This window comes from Anabas testudineus, chromosome 9 (genome assembly GCF_900324465.2).
Source record: "Anabas testudineus chromosome 9, fAnaTes1.2, whole genome shotgun sequence".
Classification (NCBI taxonomy): Eukaryota; Metazoa; Chordata; class Actinopteri; order Anabantiformes; family Anabantidae; genus Anabas; species Anabas testudineus.
The window spans coordinates 1261362-1283669 of NC_046618.1; the positions used below are offsets into that span (position 1 = coordinate 1261362).

Here is a 22308-nt window from a genome sequence, read left to right on the forward strand (position 1 = left end):
AAAAGACAAATACTGGAAGTTCAAAGGGGGGTGGGGTGTGGAATGTAAGACATCTTGGAATGTACCCCACTTTTCATGTAATCTGACAGTGTGATAATTTGCCAGTGGCAGCTGTACCACATGGTCTTATGCAAAGATCTGTAAGAGATAATGTCTGGAGTGGATCTTTGCTGAGTGTGAATGAAGGTGGTCTTTGGTGTCAGGGGTCGCAGTGAAGGCGTAGAAAGGCCAAGGCACCTTCAATATTACATTGATGACACCAATATATTTTAGCTGGATGCATTCATCACAGTGTAAAATAAGTAAACAAAACAAACGTTTCATTTTTTTTGTTCACTAAGCAAAGACAAACTTGACACTTTTACTCCCTTAGGGAGAGGTTATGTCTTTGCTTTCATGTTTGTTTTTTTTTAAATAAAATCATGTCCTCTTGTAAGAAAGTGGATTTTCCCCTCCTGAATCTACTATGTTATGATTGTGTATTGGTATCATTGGAGTGGCATTTCATCTATTGTGAGCTTAAAGAGCACCACAAATCTCAAATGTAATGAATCAGGCCTGTTATGCAATACTTGTGAAAGCATAGTGTTTTATTATCACAATATTATCTTTTACAGATTTTTAAAAAGAATCTCCAGTTACCTAATGAGGATGATTCAAAATAAGAGTTTATTTAAATAAGACTGCACATGAAACTGACTTGCAGCCCTTCCCATAATACACAGACAATGTCTGAACAAAAGTGTCCATATTTCAAATTCTACCCTTTCATTTTTAATGGTGATGTCCATGTGTGATGTCAATGGCAGGTCCCCTGTGATGCTAATTTCCATTAACCAAAATCACCTGCTCTACTTCAGCTGTGCCTCCACAATGTGAGTCTGTTCTTTCATTGTCAGTTACAGACAAAAAAGGCAGTTCCTTGGTTTTGCTAATGTGGCCCCACCATGTCAGACTGTAATTTGCTCCTGATATGAGATTTCATCCAGGTTTGTAATCTGGATTTAAACAAATTTCACAAGAGTTTGCTGGTATATGGCATGAAATGGCATAAATGAATCAGTCAAAATATCATAAAGCATTGGTCCCTGTGTCCTATCTTTACATGTGCCCTAAAATGAACAATTACGCTGGTCCAAGTTTAGGTCATTAATGGAATTTATTAAGTAAATCTTAAACTAAATAGTTGTAATATTTCAAAAATACAGTACCACAAGCAGAGGTGGGATAAATTATGATTGAGTATATACCCCGACCTCTGGATAACATACACATTTTAATGAAAACTAAAACTATACTGGCAAGAAAAAAAAAGTTAACTATTTGTAATTTTCTGGTTTTCGGCTTAGATTGATCATAAAATGTGATCTGATATCCATCAAAGCCACAAATAACATTAAACATATTAGATCCCATTTCATGATCAATTTATGCCAAAAACCAGAAAATTACAAATATGTAGTCCATTTACTTTTCATTTAATTTCATTTTAACTGTAAATCAAAAACAACTGCCACCTTGACACTAATAATTACTAAAGTCCCTACATTAGTATTATAACTGGCACAATACAGTATGAGAAAAAAAAAAACTGTGAAGGTGTAATAAAAAAGAAATGATGATATGACAAAAACAAATACAATGAAGTTTAATCAAATCACTACAAATTCAATATAGAGAGAATCATTTTAAAATACTGATGTTATAAATAAGAAAAAAAATAATAATTTAAATACATTAAGGTCACTGTTAAATCACTATGCCCTATCAGATACTAAAAGTCATTATAGTAATATTAGGCAAAACTTTAAATAGAGGAAATTAATTTGGTGCTCCAGAATAAAACTGCTTTGAAATTGTACACAACCTGTTTATCCCACACACAAACTGATCCAGCACACTAGGGAGGTTATTCACCTAGTTCATTATGTTTATTTTGTGTCTTTAAAACCATTGTCTTTAAATTGACAGGAATGATGCAACGTGAATGACAGTTCACAATAGCAAAGTGTTTATGGATATAATTAATATTAGTTAAAAAAATTCAGTTCCACTTTCTGATAAGGAATATTTAGAAATGTTACTCTTTGGTATTATAGATTGATTATTTATTCATATATACATCAGTGATATGTGATATATCTAAATCCTTAATCCAAATAATTTAACACTTTGTAAAGTATGCCTTATCAGAAAGAGATACCAATTTTTTTCTTTGTTATTATTAAATCTACAAATTTAAAAAAGGAAATACTAGAAAATATGTATTTTTAATGTGGTGTGTGACCACAGTGTTTCTCATTTCAGGAGCGATGTGATCTGTTTGGAAGTAGGGATTCGATTTATATGCAGGCTGGATCTCAACAAAGTGAACTGAAAACCAAACAATCTCAGTAGCTTAATATCAGTAGCTTATAATCTTTACATGTAGATATACACTGATCATCCACAACACTAATACAACTTTTCTTAATGTTGTGTTGGACAGGGGTTAACAAACTGTGTGTTTGACATCTTTCAATCATGGCCAGCACTGAATATTTTCCATGATGACCCCAGTTCACCACAACATTAAAACCACCAGCTCCACTGAATGGTTTGGCTGATCTGTGTAGCTGTAGCCTATATCCCTTTTTAGCCACTTAGCTCCAGCTGTATCGTTTCCTCTGATTTTTGCTCTGTTGCTTACTTACTTAGCATTAAATCCGAGGCCTCTATTTAAAAATCCAAAAGGCAAAGTAGACCTCACCCATCCTACTAGTGCATGCTAATGTAGTGTTAGATAAGCTATCTGTTCACATAATCATTCACAGTCATGGTAACCACCGACAGAATATATCCAAGTATATTATGGCCAAAGCTTTCTATACACCAGTACAATCATATATCTTTGTATGAAAGAACATCTAAGTAAGTGGTGCTTTGTGACTGTTACAACTGTCCTGAGTTACAAAAAGTCAAAACACTGAAGGATACAAACATAAAATATCTCAGTCTTTGGTCACATTCAGATGTGTGATTCTCGGTGAAGGGACTGCCACAATTATGCTGCTGAGAAGTTCGATCTAATGGAGTCCTCTCGTAACTGACGGTGCTTCCTGGTGTCACTCTCTTCATTATGTGTGCGGCGCTCAATGGTAATCCTGTAGTTTTTTCTTTATTCGAAACAAAACATAAAAGCTATTTCAATTTCTAATATAGAGAAAACCAGAAAAGCAAAATAAGGCTTTGTTCACCCATCACAATATCCAAGTGAAAACACAAAAACATAGCAGTCAACCAAAACAGATCCGTGTAGAACTGTGTTTTTTATTTTTTGTTCTCAGTCATGATATATCATCTTAATGAGTCCTCTTCTTTTGCAGTGTTTTATTGGCACCCACCTGGAGAACTGGCACCACCAGCAGTTTACTGATTATCTAAACTATGTGTGTGGACTATTACACTGTGGATTATTAAACTATTATGAAGATTACATCAACATCTTTAAGCCTCGACTGGGGAACAGACAAACTTGTTTTAATACTCAGCTTCCTGAGAGTATTTTGCACGATGATTATATTATACATGAGAAGATAAACATTAACATAACAACAGTTATTGTTACCTGAAAAAGTAGAATGCTATAAGCATTGCAGTTCCCAGAACAGCTCCCACTATGACTCCAGTCAATGCTGAAACTCCTAGACCACCTGTTTGGAATCGTCATTGGTTAAAACATGCACTTCTTCAGGAATACTGTAGATAGCATACATATTGAGCACTGGATATTTACATGATTTCTCTGACAGCTCTGTGGGGGTCTTGCTTCTTCCTTTCAGAGTGAAACGCTCAATGTTGAAGGCAGGCAGCAGCTGAAAAGTTCCATTCACGCCAAAGTAGTTGGCCACTACCTGCAAGTTAGTGCTCTTTAAGTTCAACATCTTCTGCCTGTGAGGAACGTTAGCACTTTGGGCATGGCTCATATCATTGATGGGATATTGTTTCTTACCTCATAGCTTCCTGCCTCAAAATTGGTCATGGCCATCAAGGAGAAATCACCATTTCGGTCACCATTGACATCCATGGATACCTGGCCAGCTATTCCTATTCACCATCATAAAAACAATTTTAATGGCATTTAGCATATGATTTATATTTTATTGTTGAGAATTATGTGACAAAATATACATAATACAAAAGAGCTTAACACACAGTAGACTTGTGCAAGTTGGAGTCTATTGATATTTAGCAATCCTCCATCAATGTCTGAAGGGAAGACAGAATCCAAATACAAATACAATGCTAACAAAATCTTTGTACAGATACAAATTTCAGGGTAATTCTACCTGTTCTACCTGTGACTCAACTAGCAGAACAATGAAAGAAGTTGCAGAACAGAGTGGTGATATATGCTGTCAGTTCAAATGGACCTGCAGTTCATGGTCCCTCTGGTTACAATGACTGGGCTATCAGAAAAGACAAGATGCCTTTCTGACATTTTCCAATTTTCCAACACCTTACCAGTAAGAAATGTGTCGTGGTTTAGAGGCAATCACTGATTTAGTGTGAGCAGTGGGTTTTACCTTCAAAGGTTCTGTTCCACATGTGTGAGGTGATCTCCGTTCCATTCTTTTTACTATAGCCACTTCTCATGGCCTCATGCAAGGCGATGGCATAGAGCAACATGGCGTCATGGAATCCCTCAACAAACATGTTGACCTGAAATGGAACATTTAATCAGAGGAAGTGACATTTTTTACAATTAATGTGGTCTGTCTACAACAATCACTCGTGTGAGCTGCATTCTCATCCACACAGGCTTTGTTGTTGCTCTACAGCAGCAGGTTTCTTGAAATCTTCAGATTTTCTGTAAGTCAGTGTGATACAGCGTGAGTCATGACTTCTACTTGCTTTTATGTTCTACTGTTCTTCATCAGTACATTTATTATATTGGTGCATTTTGGAAGAAGACAGACAACAAAGCTGTAGAGGAGATTCAGAGGTAGATGTACTAGAGCAGTCTGTCAGGCAAAGCGGGCCCAGAGATGGATAGATAAATACGAAACTTAGCTGGAGGGAAGAGTGGGTGGATTAGATTCATGCTAGGAACAACTTATGATGATGGATAGGTTAGAAGCTGAAATGTCATTTATGTTCAGGTGAAACACTCACACTTGACACATTCTCTCAGGGTGCAAAACAGTTTTACACCTGGAGCCATAATCAGGTGTTTAGCAGCAGTCACTGAGAATAGTAACAATCTAGCAGAATTTTGGGAATTTTTGTTTTGCATATAATATCAATATTTTAGGTGATCAACAAAATTGTTTACAGCATTGACACTGACATGTGACCTAGCTGTCACTTGTTATTCCCAATCGTGTGTCCCGTTTGTTTGTTTGTTTGTTTGTTTGTTTGTTTGTTTGTTTGTTTGAGATGCTTTTGACTAACATTATCCATCTTCTGGATCTTTTTGATTAAAGCTTCAAATTTTAAACATTCAACACACATTCCACACTGTCACAACACACACAACTGCTTCTGCCCTCCTGGAAAATCAAAGGTAAATGTGTGCATACGTACACTCCCACAGTCGTCACAGTCATGAAGCCCAGCTTTTTCAATTGAGCGCTTCATTTCCATGGAGAAGTTTTCAAACTCTGGCTTGACTGTCCTGAGCAGTGTCACCGTGTTCAGAGAAGCATAGGCTTGTCTTGCATCATTATCAAACATATCTCCTCTCTTCCATGAGCCATTGCCTAGAATTCAGTTGAAGACAGTATTTTATATAATTATATTATATTTATATATTTTTCAAGCATAACTGACAAACATTCTATTTCTAGTTTTCCCATTTTCTACTTTTACTATTACTTCACTACATGTTGAAGGAAAATGCACTTTTCACTTCACCACAATAATTTGCTATAGTTAGTTGTCAGATGCATTTTGAAATACAAAAAACACTATAATATCTCCTGTATTATTATGGACTACCCACCTGACAGTAGGGGTTTGCAGTTTACAGCACACATGTGAAATACGCTGACAATAAAACATTTTTCCATTTTAAAAGGCAGTGTCATATACTGCCATTACTACTATTCCGACATTTCAGATCGAAAAAGACAAAACTACAGAAAACAAGTTCTTATCAAAAGATGTATGGACTCTAATGTAGATAGTCAAGTTTTTTTTAAATGCAGTACACTGTAAATAGATTTGTTGGATTTTCGTGACACATAAGCCTTCTGTTAACTGTACCATAAGACGAGGCATTGAAGAGTTCTACATTAAAGAAGAGACAGTTGCCGTTGGTTAGCCGTCGTCTGTGTGCAGCCAGCATGATCTCTCGTATTTTGTCTGCTCCCATGCACATGATCACCACTGCAAGAAAATAACAAATGCACTGGTCATTATAGTCTGCAATTTGTATGAATAAGATAAAGTACAATTTAAAAAAATGACAGTATTTGTTATTTCATTAAAGTAATAATTTTTCAAGTAATCAATTTTGTATTATAAAATATAGTGGCAAAAAATGTATTTGAGCCCTTATTGTCTTTATTGTCTTAATTGAACACACCCATAAAACACCCATAAAGATCCAAGGTAAGTGAAAGTTGAACTTTATATATATGAAATGTGATCTGATCATTGTCTAACAAATGTGATGTGCCTAAAACAACACAAAAAATATTTCGATTTTTAATTTCTCTATTAATAACCATAAAACCTCATAGTGCTAGTGGAAAAAGTATGTGAGCTTTTGGAATTAATTGTTTTTTGTAGCTTTATGTAAATCAACAATTCCTTGATCATGGAGCCTGTGAAAGCTCCTTTTGGAGTGTTTTTGTCAGTTGAAGCAGCTCCAGTCCACACCTCCAAACTAACTGCTGGAAGTATTCCACAATCAAATCCTATGTGCACCAGTAAGTGCTACAACTTCACATTCATCCTGCATGTAATACAGAGAGCATATGATGTGTTACAAGCTGGGACATAAAGTCTACCCCCGACCCCCTGCGAATAAATTAAAAGGTTTTCATTCAGTTTCTTACAGCTCTGCAACATTTGAATGCAGCAACAAAGGTTGATAAATCGCAGACAATACATGCAACAAACACCTTAATTAAATCATGAGCACTAACAGAAGTCTGTTCCACAGTAACCACACACAGCTCTATGTTACACTGGAGACAGGGAAGCACATAAAAACTGTGCATCCTCACCATTCTTTCCATCTTTCTTAGCAGTTTATTAGTGCTTCATATTATTCATGTTTTTTATTTTTTTTATTTTTTTATTTTATTAATTTAGATAATTATAACAAATGCAGTACATTCAGCAACATTCTGTATATTCAGACCTATTGTTTACTTTTTCAATGTTGTGATGTTGCAGCCTGATACTACAATTGTTTAAATGATTTTTTTCCTCATTATTATAATATTCCTTATGTTTCCAGACCCTACTCAGTTCTTTGTTAAAGCACTTTTGGCAGTAAATATAGCCTTGAGTCTATTTGGGTACGATGCAATTTGTACATATGGATTGTAGGATTTTCTGCCATTCTGCTATTGTCTACCTGCTTCAGCGAGCTCTCTCACACCTGGACAAGGCTAACAGCACTGTGAGGATCACATTCTTTGATTTCTCAAGTGCCTTTAACACCATACAGCCTGTCCTGCTGAGAGAGAAGCTGCTGAAGATGCAGGTAGACTCCTCCACAACCTCCTGGATCAACGACTACCTGACAGACAGATCACAGTTTGTACGACTGCAGGGATGTGAGTCTGAGCACAGGAGCACCTCAGGGGACTGTCCTCTCACCTTTCCTCTTCACCCTGTACACCTCAGACTTTCAGTACAACACTGAGTCCTGCCATCTGCAGAAGTTCTCAGATGACTCTGCAGTGGTTGGGTGTATCAGCGGTGGGGAGGAGGCCGAGTACAGAGGTCTGGTGGACAGCTTTGTGAAGTGGTGTGGGAACAACCATCTGACCTTGAATGTAAGCAAGACCAAGGAGATGGTTGTGGACTTCAGGAGGAAGAAAACTGGCTTTGACACTGTGTCCATTCTTGGTGAGAAGGTGGAGGTGGTGGAGAGGTACAAATACCTGGGAGTTCACCTGGACAACAGACTGGACTGGAAGTTCAACACAGAGGCTTTATACAGAAAGGGACAGAGTAGACTCTACTTCCTGAGGAGGCTCAGGTCCTTTAATGTGTGCAACAAGATGCTGCAGATCTTCTACCAGTCTGTTGTAGCCAGTGCGATATTCTTTGCTGTCGTCTGCTGGGGCAGCAGCATCAGAGCCTCCGACACTAAGAAACTGAATAAGCTGATCAGGAAAGCTGGCTCTGTGCTGGGTGCTTCTCTAGAACCTTTAGAGCAGGTGGTGGAGAGGAGGATGCTGCACAAACTGCTGAGCATCATGGAGAACAGCTCACATCCTCTCCACAGCCTGCTTATCAAACAGCGGAGCAGTATTAACCAGAGACTTCTCCAGCTCCGCTGGGACAAGGAAAGGTTCAGGAAGTCATTTGTGCCAACAGCCATCAGCCTGTACAATGACTCCCTGACAGAGAGTCAGTGTCCACACTTATGGTTTAACAATGTGTAACTAAGTCACTTTCCATTAAAGTCCTACAGTGTGTTTAGTTGTTATTACTGTCTATTCTCTGTGTTATTCTTGTACTGTGTCTCGTGTATTGTTGTGTAGATTATGTTACTCAATGTTCAAATGTTTTTGTGTGTAAAGGCTGCTGAAACACCAAAATTTCCCCTTGGGGATCAATAAAGTATCTATCTATCTATCTATCTATCTATCTATCTATCTATCTATCTATCTATCTATCTATCTATCTATCTATCTATCTATCTATCTATCTATCTATCATTATTCTTTGCAAATCCTCTCAAGCTCAGTTATGTTAGATGGCAACTGTCAGTGGACAGTCATTTTCAGGTCTCTTCAGAAATTTTTAATAGGCTTTAAGTCACAGCTCTGGCTGGGTGTCTCTATACCGCTCCTGTGTCTTGACTCTGTGCTTAGGATCATGTTGGAAGGTAAACCTCTGGTCCAGTATGAGCTCCTGAGTTTGGTGGAATGGGTTTTCAGCTTTCCTTCAACCCTGACCATTCTCCCAGTCCCTGCTGCTGAAAAACAACCCCACATCTTCAGTTCATCTGCACAAGGCTTTTCGTTGATTCTAAAGTTTCCTAAAGTTCCCTCCCAATCCTTATATTCCTTCATATAATGTACATTCTGTGTGTTGCAAGACTTACTTGCAGGACTTACCACCACCACAACAGAGCTTCTAAAACTAAGGAAGTTGGCTTAATGTGTTAAGATCAATTCTAAATTGCTGCATTAATTACAGGGTGTAGGGTATTAAGGAAAGATGCATAACTGTCAAATTCCACTGATGTCATGATCAGTGACCCCCCTGGTGGAATGGCATGCGACCCAGGCTGTTTGGAAGTCTTTCCAAAATACAGCAATAAGCATCATAAAAGTTGAAATTAGCCCAGAGTATACAACATTTACATCATACAGCACAAGGTTTTGAGGCTTCAAGTGATGTAGAGAGAGGGTCAAGCATCCTGCTTGGGTCCCAGCATGACAGCAGCTGATGACATCTATTTCTTGACTTCAAGAGTTGTAAAAATTGTAGAACTATACTGTAACACATTCATATCATGGATGTTCAAATTTAAATGTCAAATTTACTAGATCATTGTAAAACAAACAAACACAACTAGAGTAGTGTCTTTCTCCAGTTCCAACAAATATACTTTGTTTCAGACCATAGTTCTTCACAATGCATTTTTGAATATTTTTTGGAATATTATTAGGCATAGTGGAGAGTACTTGTTTCTGTCTGTCACAGATGTCCTTAACATCTGTGAGAATCCACTTGTTAGCCACTCACTACATTTTGTTGGGTTTGTAGGATTGATTGGTGAATTGAGGCAATTTACTATTTGGTGCCTTCAAAACTCCACCTTTGCCTCTGTCCTCTGGACATGTACATTCAACAGGGGAGATTGGAACGTGCCTCCCAGTGTGTGTTTTGGAATACACAGTAGTGGATTTAATATATTCTCTGAAAGATTATTCTGTGACAAGTTTGGCAAAAGCACTGGATATACTGTTGATTATTTAGGACCTAAAGGATGCAGCTCTGCAACAGCATCCTTGAGGAAACGTAATCCTTTAGCCCAGTGACACAGACACACCTGCGCAGGGTATAATGGGATAAGGATAAGGATAAATTCGGAGGAGTTATTACAGCTAATAGACAAACTGATGGCTTTAAAACTGACATATAAATATATTATTTAGTTAGCTGTTTTAGTTAGTTAACTATTTTACTTTCAGTCACCAGTATTTAATGACTAAGTTTGTGACAATGCAAGTAACATTTAACCATCTTGGTCCTTAGTATTGTATGTCTGGGTATACCATAAATTCAACACAAACACAGCCAGTCATAGTCTTAAAAGTTTGCTGGTTTTGTCTTAGCTTTCAGTTGAAGTCAGTGGGAGAGAATCTGCAGAAACAGATGGTCTGATGCAGTATTGGAATTAAAGCAGTTATTAGAAGTGGGATGTGTTTTAATTTGCCTGTAATTTCTCATATTAATCACAACCAACCAGTTTGGTGTGCAAATGCAGTAAGCATGGATGTTGTGGTTAATTTGCAACAGTCTAGTGCTGATTGCACTAAATTTAACCAATGGATTTGTAGTGCGTAATCCTGATTTTCCAGTCCACATCACACTGATTACAGCCTGTAGAAGGAACCGAAACCCGCTGCTTTTAGATGGCTGATGGAAGTTAATCAGCTGAAAGCCTCTGTACAACACACTGCCTTTGTGAATAACAGATGCTTGCAAGAATGACACATTATTATCCATGTATTTATTCTGTCTTGCTGGCATATTTAGTGCCAAAATTGGATTTAAACTGTGTATTAGCTGTGTGATCACATGTCATCTGGTTGTAGAATCAAAGTGCAGATGAGAAAAACAAGATTAAGGAGTTATAAAGAGTTTGGGTGATTGCAGAGAGCTTTGTGTGGGAGTACTTTTACCAAAGAAAGTGACCAAAATATTACAGATAATTGGTGTGGCGTGCATGCTGGGCTTCTCCAGGGCAGATGGTGGATAGAGCAGAATGCAATAATTTCAGTCAAATTTTTTCCAGTCATTTGTCTCCTGCGTCTGACAGAACAGATACGATTAATCAATGCAGCCAGTCAAATGTGTAACAACTTATGATTCATTTAACAATCTGATTGCATCCTTTTGAAGTTGAGGCTGCTCAGATGCTGCTGTGCTGCTTTTCACTTTTCAACCAGCCTACTGGGAGCTAACCCTAACCCTAACCCTTTGTACAGTGTGCCTGCACAAAATCAAGCCTACAATCTCTAATACCAATCAATCAAGATTAGTTGATGGCAGGTAAACTATTTTGGGTTTGGACACTCTTTCACCTCACCTTCTTTATTTTTATTATTTTCAACATTGTACATTACTGAAGACATCCAAACTATGAAGGACTGCTTAGAATTATGTAGTAAACAAAAAGGTGTCATCATTGTTGGCATTCTGTCAACAGATTCACAAGGTAGTCACATGAAATGGTTTTTAATTTATCCACTGCTTTGTTAAGAGTATATTTGTGACATTTCTTACCTTCTTAATGTCCTTCAGAGTTGTCGTACTCAGAGGAAGGATAGATACTGAGTAAATAGTTTTATTAGTGCTACTACGACTACTGTGTAAATCCAGATTATGGCAAGAAACTGTCAGTTGAGGAAAGAGAAAAGACAGTCCATCATTACTTTTGGAAATAAATCCAGTCAATCCAAAAAATCTTAAGAACTTTGAATGTATCCCAAGTGCGGTCGCCAAAACCATCATATGCTATGATGAAACTGGCTTTCATGAAGACCGTCCCAGGAAAAGAAGACTAAGAGCTACCTCTTGGAGGATAAGTTTATTAGAGTTACCAGCCTCACAAACCAACAATTTACAGCACCTCAGATTAGAGCCTGTGGCATATATTCAACATACACATATTTCAACATCCACTGTTCAGGGGAGACTGCGTGAGTCATGCCTTCATGCTCAAATTGCAGCAAAGAAATTCGGAAGAACAACAAGCAGAAGAGACTTGCCTGGGCCAAAAAACACAAGAAATGGACATTAGATCAGTGGAAAACTGTCCTTTGGTCTGATGAGTCCAAATGGAGATTTTTGGTTCTAACCACCGTGTCCTTGTTAGACATACAGAGGGTGAACTGAAGGGTCCTGAATATGTGGTTCCCAACGTGAAGTGAGGAGGAGGAGGTGTGATGGTGTGGGGGAGGCTTTGTTGGTGACACTGATGTTAAACCGGAGTCAATCAGCATGGCTACCACAGCATTATGCAGCGACATGCCATCCAATATGGTTTGCATTCAGTGGGACCATTGTATGTTTTCAAACAGGACAATGACTCCAAACACACCTCTAGGTTATGTAAGAGCTATTTGCAGAAGAAGGAGAAAGATGGAGTACGGCGTCAGATGATCTGGCCTCCACAATCACCCAGTCTACATCCAATTGAGATGGTCTGAGATGAGATGGACTGGAGAGCGAAGGAAAAGCAACCCTGGGAAAACCATTCCAGGTGACTACCCCATGAAGCTGACTGAGAGAATCCTGTGCAAAGCTGTCGTCAAAGCAAAAGGGGGCTAAATTCTAAAACATATTCTGGGTTGATTAACATTTTCTTGTGTACTACATGATTCCATATGTGTACCTAAATAAATATGTAAATAAACAGACTTGTTGAAAGCTACACAATAAAGTGTGTTAATGTATATTATTTTTTATTTTATTTTATTTCCATTTTTCATTTTGATGCAGTCCAACTCTGTTTATGTACAGTTACTAGACATACTGGAGCAATGGAGAAGTGTGACCCACTGCTCAAATTCACAGCTTTTGCAAACAAGAACGCTGCAGTGAGTCAGTGACAGTGATGGAGAAGGAGTTCCAGTACTAATACCCCTCATAGTTAGAATTCTCCCTTTTTTCAGCCATGTGCTTTCCAAGTGTCCACTGCTTCCAGGAGTGAGCAGTACAGTGATACACTGCCAACTGTGTTACCCGTGATCTTTAATCGCTGAAAGACATGTACTGAGCAAATGTGTGAAAAAAATATCAAATGTAAAAATTCTTTCACTGGTCTGATAAACCTTTCCTTTGGTGTCCTGGTGATTAAAAATAAATAAACCAACAAACAAGTTGCTGCACAAACAAGGGTCGCAATTGAAAACACAGTAACCCCAGCGTCCCTGTTAATAAGGAAGATTCAGAGTCTCGCTGGAACATTCCTCACAACTCTGTCACTTAAACACACCTCCTGAAATATCCCTTGAGTCAGTGGGACAAACTTCACCTCAGTCCTGCCAGCACTATAGCACCCTTTAATTACACTGGGCTCTACACACACTACTGGCCCTGTGTGTGCTCTGCAAGCCATTCCATGGGGCAGCGCTCGCAGCCAGCCAGCAACATTTCAAAACTTCTGGATTTTCCTTCTCGCTAGGGCACTGATGCAAGTTACAAATTAACTGAGGAATGGGGCAGCACATGGTGCACTTACTGAGTGCCCACAGTGTATTTCAAGTGCTCTGTGTTGGCTGAGAAAGTAGAGCATATGCAAATAGGGAGCTGTTGTGCAAATTTGTCATGCCATTACTCCAAAAACAAGGATATATGTTGTTGGAGCAGTCTGCCAGAGAGTTAAAGGAAAAAGAGTACGGTAGAGCAAGTTCCTTTTGAAATGAATCTGTCTCAGCTGGATGGAGCCAGACGCTGACATTCAAACAGTGCATAAGCAAACTGAGTGGATGTCTCTTGGACAGGTTGACTGGTTGTTGTTATTAGCAGTATTGTCCTCAGTAACATATTGCTGCCTTTGCCCTTTCAGGCTTAACCTTGAGACATTTGTGGTCATACAGTAAAAGTGAGTCATTGCTTTACAACTATGTAGCAGCCCAAGGGGAGTTCTCTCCAAACACAAAGACTTCATACAGACTCAGGATGGGAGTGCGTGTCTCAGGAGGACTAACATCAGAAATGGGCCAATCATGAGAGAGGTGCTTCGTTTTGCCCTCTAAGTGGTTGTTACATGTTGTAATATCATGTGGTTAATGGTACAAGAATCTGTAGCAAATTGATGAGGGGATTTTGAGAAGAAAAAGCATGAGGTGCGTGCAGTGTCAGCTGAAAAATACCTTCAGAAGGGTAGTATGGAAGAAATCCCAAACTTATCTGAACTTCAGTAAGACATGCCATGTCTGGAATTCCAAAGCAGTTCATTCTGAACAAAGTGCTTGAGCTTGAGACTCTGGCGCCCTGTCAATCTGCTGCCACTTTGGTGATTTTATCAACATAGCAATGACAGAATGAGAGAGTCTTACACTATCTGTTTCATGCAGCTGCTTTATACTGTCTGTGAAAAACTTTTTCTTCACTTCAGTAAATCCCAGCAGCCATCTGTAAGCAATAGGACACACACTGTATGAAGATAATTCTGCAGCGTCTGAGTGGAGATGTGCCAAGCCAGAGCGCAGTGTCATTACGCACGACCGTCCACTGTGTTTATCTTTATTGAATCACATGCAAATGACATCATGCTGCCACAAAGTAATCCCATACAATTCCACACACATGAGACAGGGCAGTTAGGATGATCTAATAACTTCTAAAATAAAAACCCCCACACTGGCTTCACATTTAAGATGCTACGTGTTGAGAGCTACACTAGCCTGATAATCTCACTGCTACTGTTCTGGCTCAGCTGTTTTAGAGCATAAACTCTTTACCTGTGACGTGACTGATTAAATGTATGTATTAATCACCACACACCTTTCACATCCCACCTCACTCTGCCCCTTTACACGTTGCACTGCTGCACCTTCATCAACCAAAATAGTCGGTTTGTGCTTCGTGCTTGTTGTTGTGCACATGCAATTAAAATAGGGACCATTAAATATTATTGCTTATGTAATGAGCTTAAGCAACAAATGATAAATCATATCAGATCAGATTATATCATGTTGTTCATCCCAGCCACACGTCTAATGTAATTTTAAATGAACAGCCTTTGGCACTACTGTTGCCAGACCTGTCGGACAGAAGCGGCTGATGTAGTAACAGCTGCCTTCAGTAACCTTTTGGTCCAGAATAAACAGAGGATGTAAAGATAAATTATAAGTCTGCTTATTTTCTACTCCTTTTTTGCCTTCATTTCAAAAGTTTATGGTAAACAGGTACTGCTGTTGATCTCTGAGCCTGTTTGAACGCGAGCAGCGAGACAATCAGACAGTTTGGGAACAAACAGTTTACTGGGGTTATCTAACCGACTGTGTTTGGAGGATAAACTGAAAGTGGTCCTAAAACAGGAAACTGTGTGCACAAAGCTCCAGCAGGTACAAAGGTGTGTAGGTAAAAGTTGAAGCGAGAAGTAAGCAAACTGTGGACAGCAGACAGTTTGAGTACTAACCTCAGCATACAAACAGTAATAATTAGACAAACAGGATCCGTCCAGCTGCTTCTGTTTTAGCTCCAACTGCGAGTCAAGAAACTATCTGGAGCTGGGTCTTTACTGGCAATGTGTAAAATCTTCAGTCCAGCAGGAAAGTTAACAAACGGTTTGATCTTTTCTTGAAAGCTCATACAGAGCAATGAAAGTCCCTCATGACTCTCAATACAACCAAACACTGACGTATAATAATTAGTGGGTCTGGGATTGAGAGCAAGTCGTCTGCTTGTCAGATCAGATAAACATGACCAGTAGTAGTTTTCAGTCAGTGATTCTACGGTATACTACTACTACACTATACTGGTCGTTTGTCCCATATCATATGAACCATATGAGTGTTTGATGGCACCCCGTGTACAGAGGTAGGCATCTCTTGAAATTGCACTCTTTTGGCATCAGTTCCCACAGTGGTGACTGTAAACAGTCCAAAAGGCTGGACGACAACTGTGCAAACACAAACCTTTGTCTGGGTTTGGTCCAGGCACTAAATAAACATGTTCAGAGTTAGTAAAACTGTTGAATGTTTCCTTAACAATTATTGCTTCCCTAACATCACATGACAAACATGACGTTCATTCATCACATGACAGCAACATAGGCCAGTTTTATACACTGCACACACACCGCTGACAAATGTAGAGTATAAATGAGCAATAAAGTTCTATTTTACAGGAGAACTGTCTCGATAACCCAGCCAACATGTCTGCTGATTGTAGTGCAGTGATCACAAGGCTGGAGCTTACAAACAAGCACAGGACGAGGAATTTGCTAGATACTGTACATAGATGGATACATACTAGATGTTCTACACTATAACAAGCTACAGGATGACCTATACCAAAAACTAACCATGTGAGTTGAAGCCAGGACATTATCCCTAACAGTGGAAAAATGAAAGTATATTTTTCTGTTAAACATGTGGAACAATGGGGTAGTGTTGTGTAGTTAATGACCTTCTAGCCTAAGACAAAACTGACATAATTAAACAGCAACTGTGGAACCTGCATTAAATATTGTTGAGTGCTTGAGTAAATATAATAATATAATAATAAAAAACTCCATGGACGATATATAGTAAGAAGGTGAACATGACAAACTGGCAACAGTGGACTAGATGCTGTAAGACACTTAAAAGGTGAAGGGGTTATTGTCCCTAATGCAGCCATCTATCAGGTATTAATATTGTCTCCCATAATACTGTATAACTTGATCGAAGGACAGTGTGTAAACATTATCATTCAGTTTACTTATGAGTCTCAAGAAGAACAACTGGCATGTGATGAGAAACACTAGAACCATCAGTAATGGAGGGAGTCTCTTAGAGAATATGAGGGATTGAGTCTTTTTTTGTTTACATCCATGTTCTTTTTTAATTATCTTAATTAGTGCAATGACTGTGTGGGCATCAAGTCCAATGGCTGTTTTGGAGCATGCAAGTGCAGCAGCCAAACATGCACAAGCGCTGAATGACGTGGGAAACAAATCAGCAGGTGTTGTTTTGTATTAATAAATCCACTTTATGTCAGTCACGCCACTGCTCTGAAACAGCTGAGCCAGTTGCTGTGAAACATGACGATGACAGCTCAGCTAATTAATAGGCTTCTCCAGGAAATGATAAGGTTGTCTGGATGGTGCAGAGCAGCTTGACGTGAACAGAACCACAAATGTGCTTCCAAACATGGGTGGTGTGGGTAATTGGTGCAACAATGGTAGAAAGAAATCAGAAAATCTGGTGAAGTTCTAACATAAAAATACAAAGTTACAACATGTATGCCTGACTGCTGTGCGCACAAGTGTTGGGCATGGTTCTGTAGCAGCCTGGTTTCATTTGCATTTAATTTAATTAAGCTCCACACAGTGGACAGTGATGCGTAATGGCACTGTGCTCTGGCGCAACACTTCTCCAATGAGACGCTGCAGAGTTATCGACAAATCTGTCCCGCTGCCTCTACAGGCTGCACAGATCTAATAAACCATTTACACCAGTTTACTTCCACCAACTAACAACTTGACGTCAAATCAACCTCTCACGATGTTACAGTCTGAGAATAAATAAGAAGTCATCTCTGCTCACGTCTGTATGTTTTAAAAATCAAACTGAAATTACCTGTAACTTGATAACAGCAATTAGTTTGTCATCCTTATCTAAGTGAATGGTGTATGCCTGTGAAAACCAATCATGCACATCTGGTCACACTCTATTGTCAGTACATTTATGGATGAGTATAAGTTAAGTTGAACTCTCTCCGGGCATTTCTGAGATATACTGTAGCACTGAAGAGAATTCTACATACACGCAGTCACAGTGACCTTGACTTTTGACCTTTAACAACCAAAATCGAAAAGCGTCATCACTCACTCCAAGTGGATGCGTGTGACAAATTCCACATCAACATCAACATCAACTGCTGCTGATTAAAGTCTAGAGTGTTATTCAGCTCATAAGAGAGCCAGAGCCAGTGTGGGCAGGTCTTAGAGTTTACAGTTTACATGGAAAATTCACATGTTCAAGTGGTCTCCTTGACGTCAACAGCTCAGTTGTAGGGTAGCAGAGGTTACAGATGTGGTTTGGGGGGCAAGAAGTAGCAGGAATTTGTACCTCCATCCATGCAATGATAGTAGTTGTTACCTGGTGCTCTCTGGATGGGTCTTATTGTGGGCTCTCTGAAGGGTTTGCAGCTACACACACCTATATGCAGCCAGCTGTGTAGTGAACAGTGTCCTCTGACACCTGTCAATTTTCCCCACACTGACACCCTGACCACCACAACATTAAGCAAACCAGGACCTGTTAAGCTCAATGCTAGAAACCATTCGTTTCTAGACACACAACTCAAACTGTGGCTCTGTAATCAGATGGGTTCAGTGCTGCTGCTGTGCCTTATAAGGAAAAGCTTGGGATTCCAGTATACAGCAGAGGTACACAACAACCAGGGGAAATAAATAAAAGTATAAATAAGTCGAAATCACTTAGATATGAGCAGACTGTGGCTGTTTTCAGTGCTGGTCACTGTACAGTGTGTAATAAGACTGTGCTGCTGAAGGACATCAGCAGTGACTGGCCAATGTGTTTATAAGATCATTGTGACTTGCTTTATCATTTCCTGCCTTTTCATGGAAACACATGAACACTCACGTTTTCTCTCTCTCCGTCTTTCTAGCAGACATGTGACAGTAGCAGCATGATTGACGGCAGCGTGCAGCACAGTCGCATCTAATCTGAGTGCCAGTGGCTGAAGGCTGTCTGCATGATTACTGTTGGCGAGGCTGAGAAGTTCAAAAGCAAACTGTCAAATCGGAAATCTTTCACTGAAAGCATCTATGTGGTATGTAAGCTAAACATTTGTGCAATATATACAAGCTGATGGCCTCTTCCTCCAATCGAATGCTGCTCAGTTGTGCTGAAAAGCTGCTGAAATCACTGCTGGAACCCTTCAAACCTCTCAGTTAAGCACCTGACATGCTGGGAATACTAATATCCAGCCATCAGGTGCTCTTTATGGCTCTTCAGTATTTAGCACAGATAATATATGCTAATTTATACACATCCACCTAGTGATATGAGGTGATGTAATCTGGAAGCGTTATGACCAGAGGATTGCAGCCATGCAGCAGTAAGGAAACAACCGTGACCAACAGTTATTCTCATTTTGGTTTGACTTTAAGGACAGAGTGGAGACATTTGACTTCTACACATTACTGTAAACACAGCATTTACACTAGTGTATGTATGCACATTCTTTACATTAGTACTGCAGCCTAGTTTTTACACTCAACAGCTCATGTAGACAGTGAAAATGTTGCCTGATGTCTTAAAAATTCATTTTGTGTTTTAGGAATGCGGTTTGTTACCCCGGGTCTGTTGTACATCAGAGATTCTCACTGGAAGCCTCATGCAACATGAATATGTTGTGGTTAAAGGCAATGACAGTGGTGCAGGTTGAACACGACTATCAGAGCTCTAGTCCCTCACAGCTCCAGGTCTCAGCGGGGAGAGAGAGAGGATTTCAGTTTGCTCTCATTTGTCTACCAGTTCCAAAGTCCTGTGAACAGTTTCAAGCACCTAGCACCACGTGGCTCATCTCTGCCATGTCTGCAGACATGAGATGATGTTCCAGCTCGTTATGTAAGCGTGTGTTAGTGATGAAGGTTGCTGGTTGGGGTGAGGACAAATGAAAACATGTTTAGGCCTCATTGCCAGCTCCTGCTACACCAGGAGTGGAGGAAGTCTTTGAAGGCAATGAGGAGGTGGGAAATTAGACTTCAAATTGACAACGTCTTCATATTTCATCTCCCTCATGAAACATTCAGTCGACTAATTGACTTGTCAACTAAAGATTATTCTACTGTTCTTCTAATTCTTCATTGCACTGATTTATTGTCCAGCATTTCCTAGTTCCTGCCTCTTAAAGAAGTGCTGTACATTCTGTGAATCCATGTCGTGGCCCCAGCTCTAAATCGGCTCACATTCTTCTTGGTAAAATGCATTCTACAGTTCCACTGAAGCTAGTACGAGACATCAGCATGTGACTGTCTTCATTTGTTTAGTGTAGCATTCCCTCTGTGTTTCCCTGCTTAGTGTTTCCTTGAGGAGCAGTGGAGGATATATGGTGCTAAAAAAGCTGTTGTTGTGGAAGATGTCCACCTGATTTCTCATGTACTGAGAAAATGCATGTCTTGCAATAAGCGTTACCAATCCTGATACATGTAATACTTTTACTTTTACAGGGAAACTCTAAATAATATCTGGGGCCATTACCTGGACGTAATCATAATGTGGCACAAATTAAAGGTAAAACCATGAGAGTTCAGCTGCTAGATCTCAAAATGCTTAAGGCAGGTGAGAAAACATCAAGTGTCTCTAAACAAAAACTCAAAGCAGAAGATGATTCCAGACATTTCTAATAATAAATTAAAGCCTGCTGGACGTTCATCTAGGTTGAAACAGGGTGATTCTACCTGGAAGTAAAGTAGTAAAAATTCTCCATATATACAGCATTTATGAATCTGACATAAAGTACATGTTCTTTTCAAGAGTATTAATGTTTGTGTATGTGTATTGGTTTTGTTCTTACTTTTACCTGTACTCTCCTACAGTTCAGATGGAAATATTACTCCACTAATTATTTTACAGCTTTGGACACGCTGTGCAGATGGATATACTGTATAATTGATTATGTGTTACTATAATGTCAACAGTATTATATTCAACACTGCCAAAAAAAAAAAAAAGGTTGATTTCTTGAGTTCTTTACTTTAATAACATTTGGATAAAATGAGTAGAAACATTTGTAGAGGACTTCAAGTATTTCTAATGCAAATACTTTTAATTGAGAATTAGTGAATCAGTGTGAGTATGAATATTTTCAGCTCTAAGCCAACAGTGAAGTTCTCTGTAGTGGACTGTGGATGGGACAGTTGTTACAATGAGTCTGACAGATAGATAGATAATTGGAATTTAGTTTATATAGAAACCATCTATATAAACTAGCTCTGTCATAAAGGCAGAGCTGGAACCTGCGTTACCTTCAGTGTCGTGCATGTTTTGCAGGATGTCTTCAGTGTCCAGACGGTCTTCTTGGTAGATGGAATATATCTTGGTGTTATAGTCACTCATCTGGTGATAGACTCCCTCCAAAGTGAAGTAACAGTTGCGCTCCAGCTTGTCGTCCTCGTACACCAGCAGCGCGCTCCTCCAGCTGAAGTGCTCGAACATCGCGGTGAACGTCTCTGCCATCTTCACGTAGGACGGCGCGATGCGGGTCAGGTGGGAGTATTCGCCGTTCTTGTTGCTGAAGCCGGCGGCCAGGGCACCTGCTGAGACCACCGGGATGTGCCAGTGGGACGCCAGCCTCACCAGCGCCGCAGCCTCGTACTCGCACACCGGACCCAGGATCAGATCCGGCTTCTGCCCGCACGACCTGTCCACTAAGGCAAACAGAGCATCATTGACACAGTCCGAGTTCTCAAACTGGATGTTGAAGCGGAACCCGGAGTACGGTCCCCCGTCCGCCTCCAACCTGCGCTGCGCGTAAAGGATCGCCGGGGCGACTCTGGCGTGTGAGAAGAGGTACGAGTTATTCTGTGGCAGAAACACCAAAACATCTATGTCCTCGCTGAGGGGGGCTGTCATGACTGGGCTGAGGACGAGCACAAAGTACACACACAGTGGGATGAAGTATGGCATGATGCGACTGTCCAGGTCTCCAGTGTTGGAGAGATGTTCTTCAAACGGGTCTTTCTCCAAGTTGGCTCCACTTGGCAGCGCACATAGAGCTGCGAGCAGAAAGCCCTCCGCCGGGAGTCAACGGCTTAATGGCAAATAACTGTGTTTGTCTTTGAGAGAAGCGACTCAGCCTGAGTGTGCGTGTTTTATTCTGCATTGAGAGCTCCTCCGAAGCCTCCTGAACCTGCTCTAAGTGTTCTCTCAACAGTTGATCCTGCCGAGCTCGGAGATCGTTCCGGCTCAGCCAGCAGCCCACCACGCACGCTGGCTCCGAGCGCAGTTTTGAAGCATCTTCTCAGGGTCATTCATGCGTCATCGGAGCGCTGCCCACCTCCTCCTTAAAGCTACACCGCTGCCGAGCTCACAATGAGCCGCTTCAAGACAGCAGGAGCTAATGCAGCTAGTGGGACTTTAGACTCTGTGGCAACGCACAGACCTGTGCTGAGATTTGTCCTGAATGCAAAAAAGTATATTTATATTAAACATAACC

General features: G+C 39.9%; 1 protein-coding gene across 1 annotated transcript; it reads right to left on the minus strand.

Moving 5' to 3' along the window:
• Positions 1-650: 650 nt before the first annotated feature.
• Positions 651-22100, minus strand: npr3 (natriuretic peptide receptor 3). The gene is made up of 8 exons (XM_026343505.1): positions 21119-22100; positions 6247-6369; positions 5566-5741; positions 4566-4701; positions 3992-4086; positions 3776-3893; positions 3608-3692; positions 651-3155 (listed from the first exon to the last, which is right to left on the minus strand). The coding sequence occupies exons 1-8, from the start codon at positions 21777-21779 to the stop codon at positions 3044-3046; spliced, it is 1506 nt and encodes a 501-aa protein (XP_026199290.1). The 5' UTR covers positions 21780-22100; the 3' UTR covers positions 651-3043.
• Between the last annotated feature and the right edge of the window lie 208 nt (positions 22101-22308).

What these genes read in the sequence shown, in the direction of transcription:
- npr3 (XM_026343505.1), bottom strand. Translation starts at nt 21,779, where the DNA reads ATGCCATACTTCATCCCACTGTGTGTGTACTTTGTGCTCGTCCTCAGC. An exon ending in CTTCAATGCCTCGTCTTATG is followed by an intron (nt 5,742 to 6,246) that starts GTACAGTTAACA and finishes ACTGAATTCTAG; the next exon opens with GCAATGGCTCATGGAAGAGA. An exon ending in ATAGCATTCTACTTTTTCAG is followed by an intron (nt 3,156 to 3,607) that starts GTAACAATAACT and finishes TTTCGAATAAAG; the next exon opens with AAAAAACTACAGGATTACCA.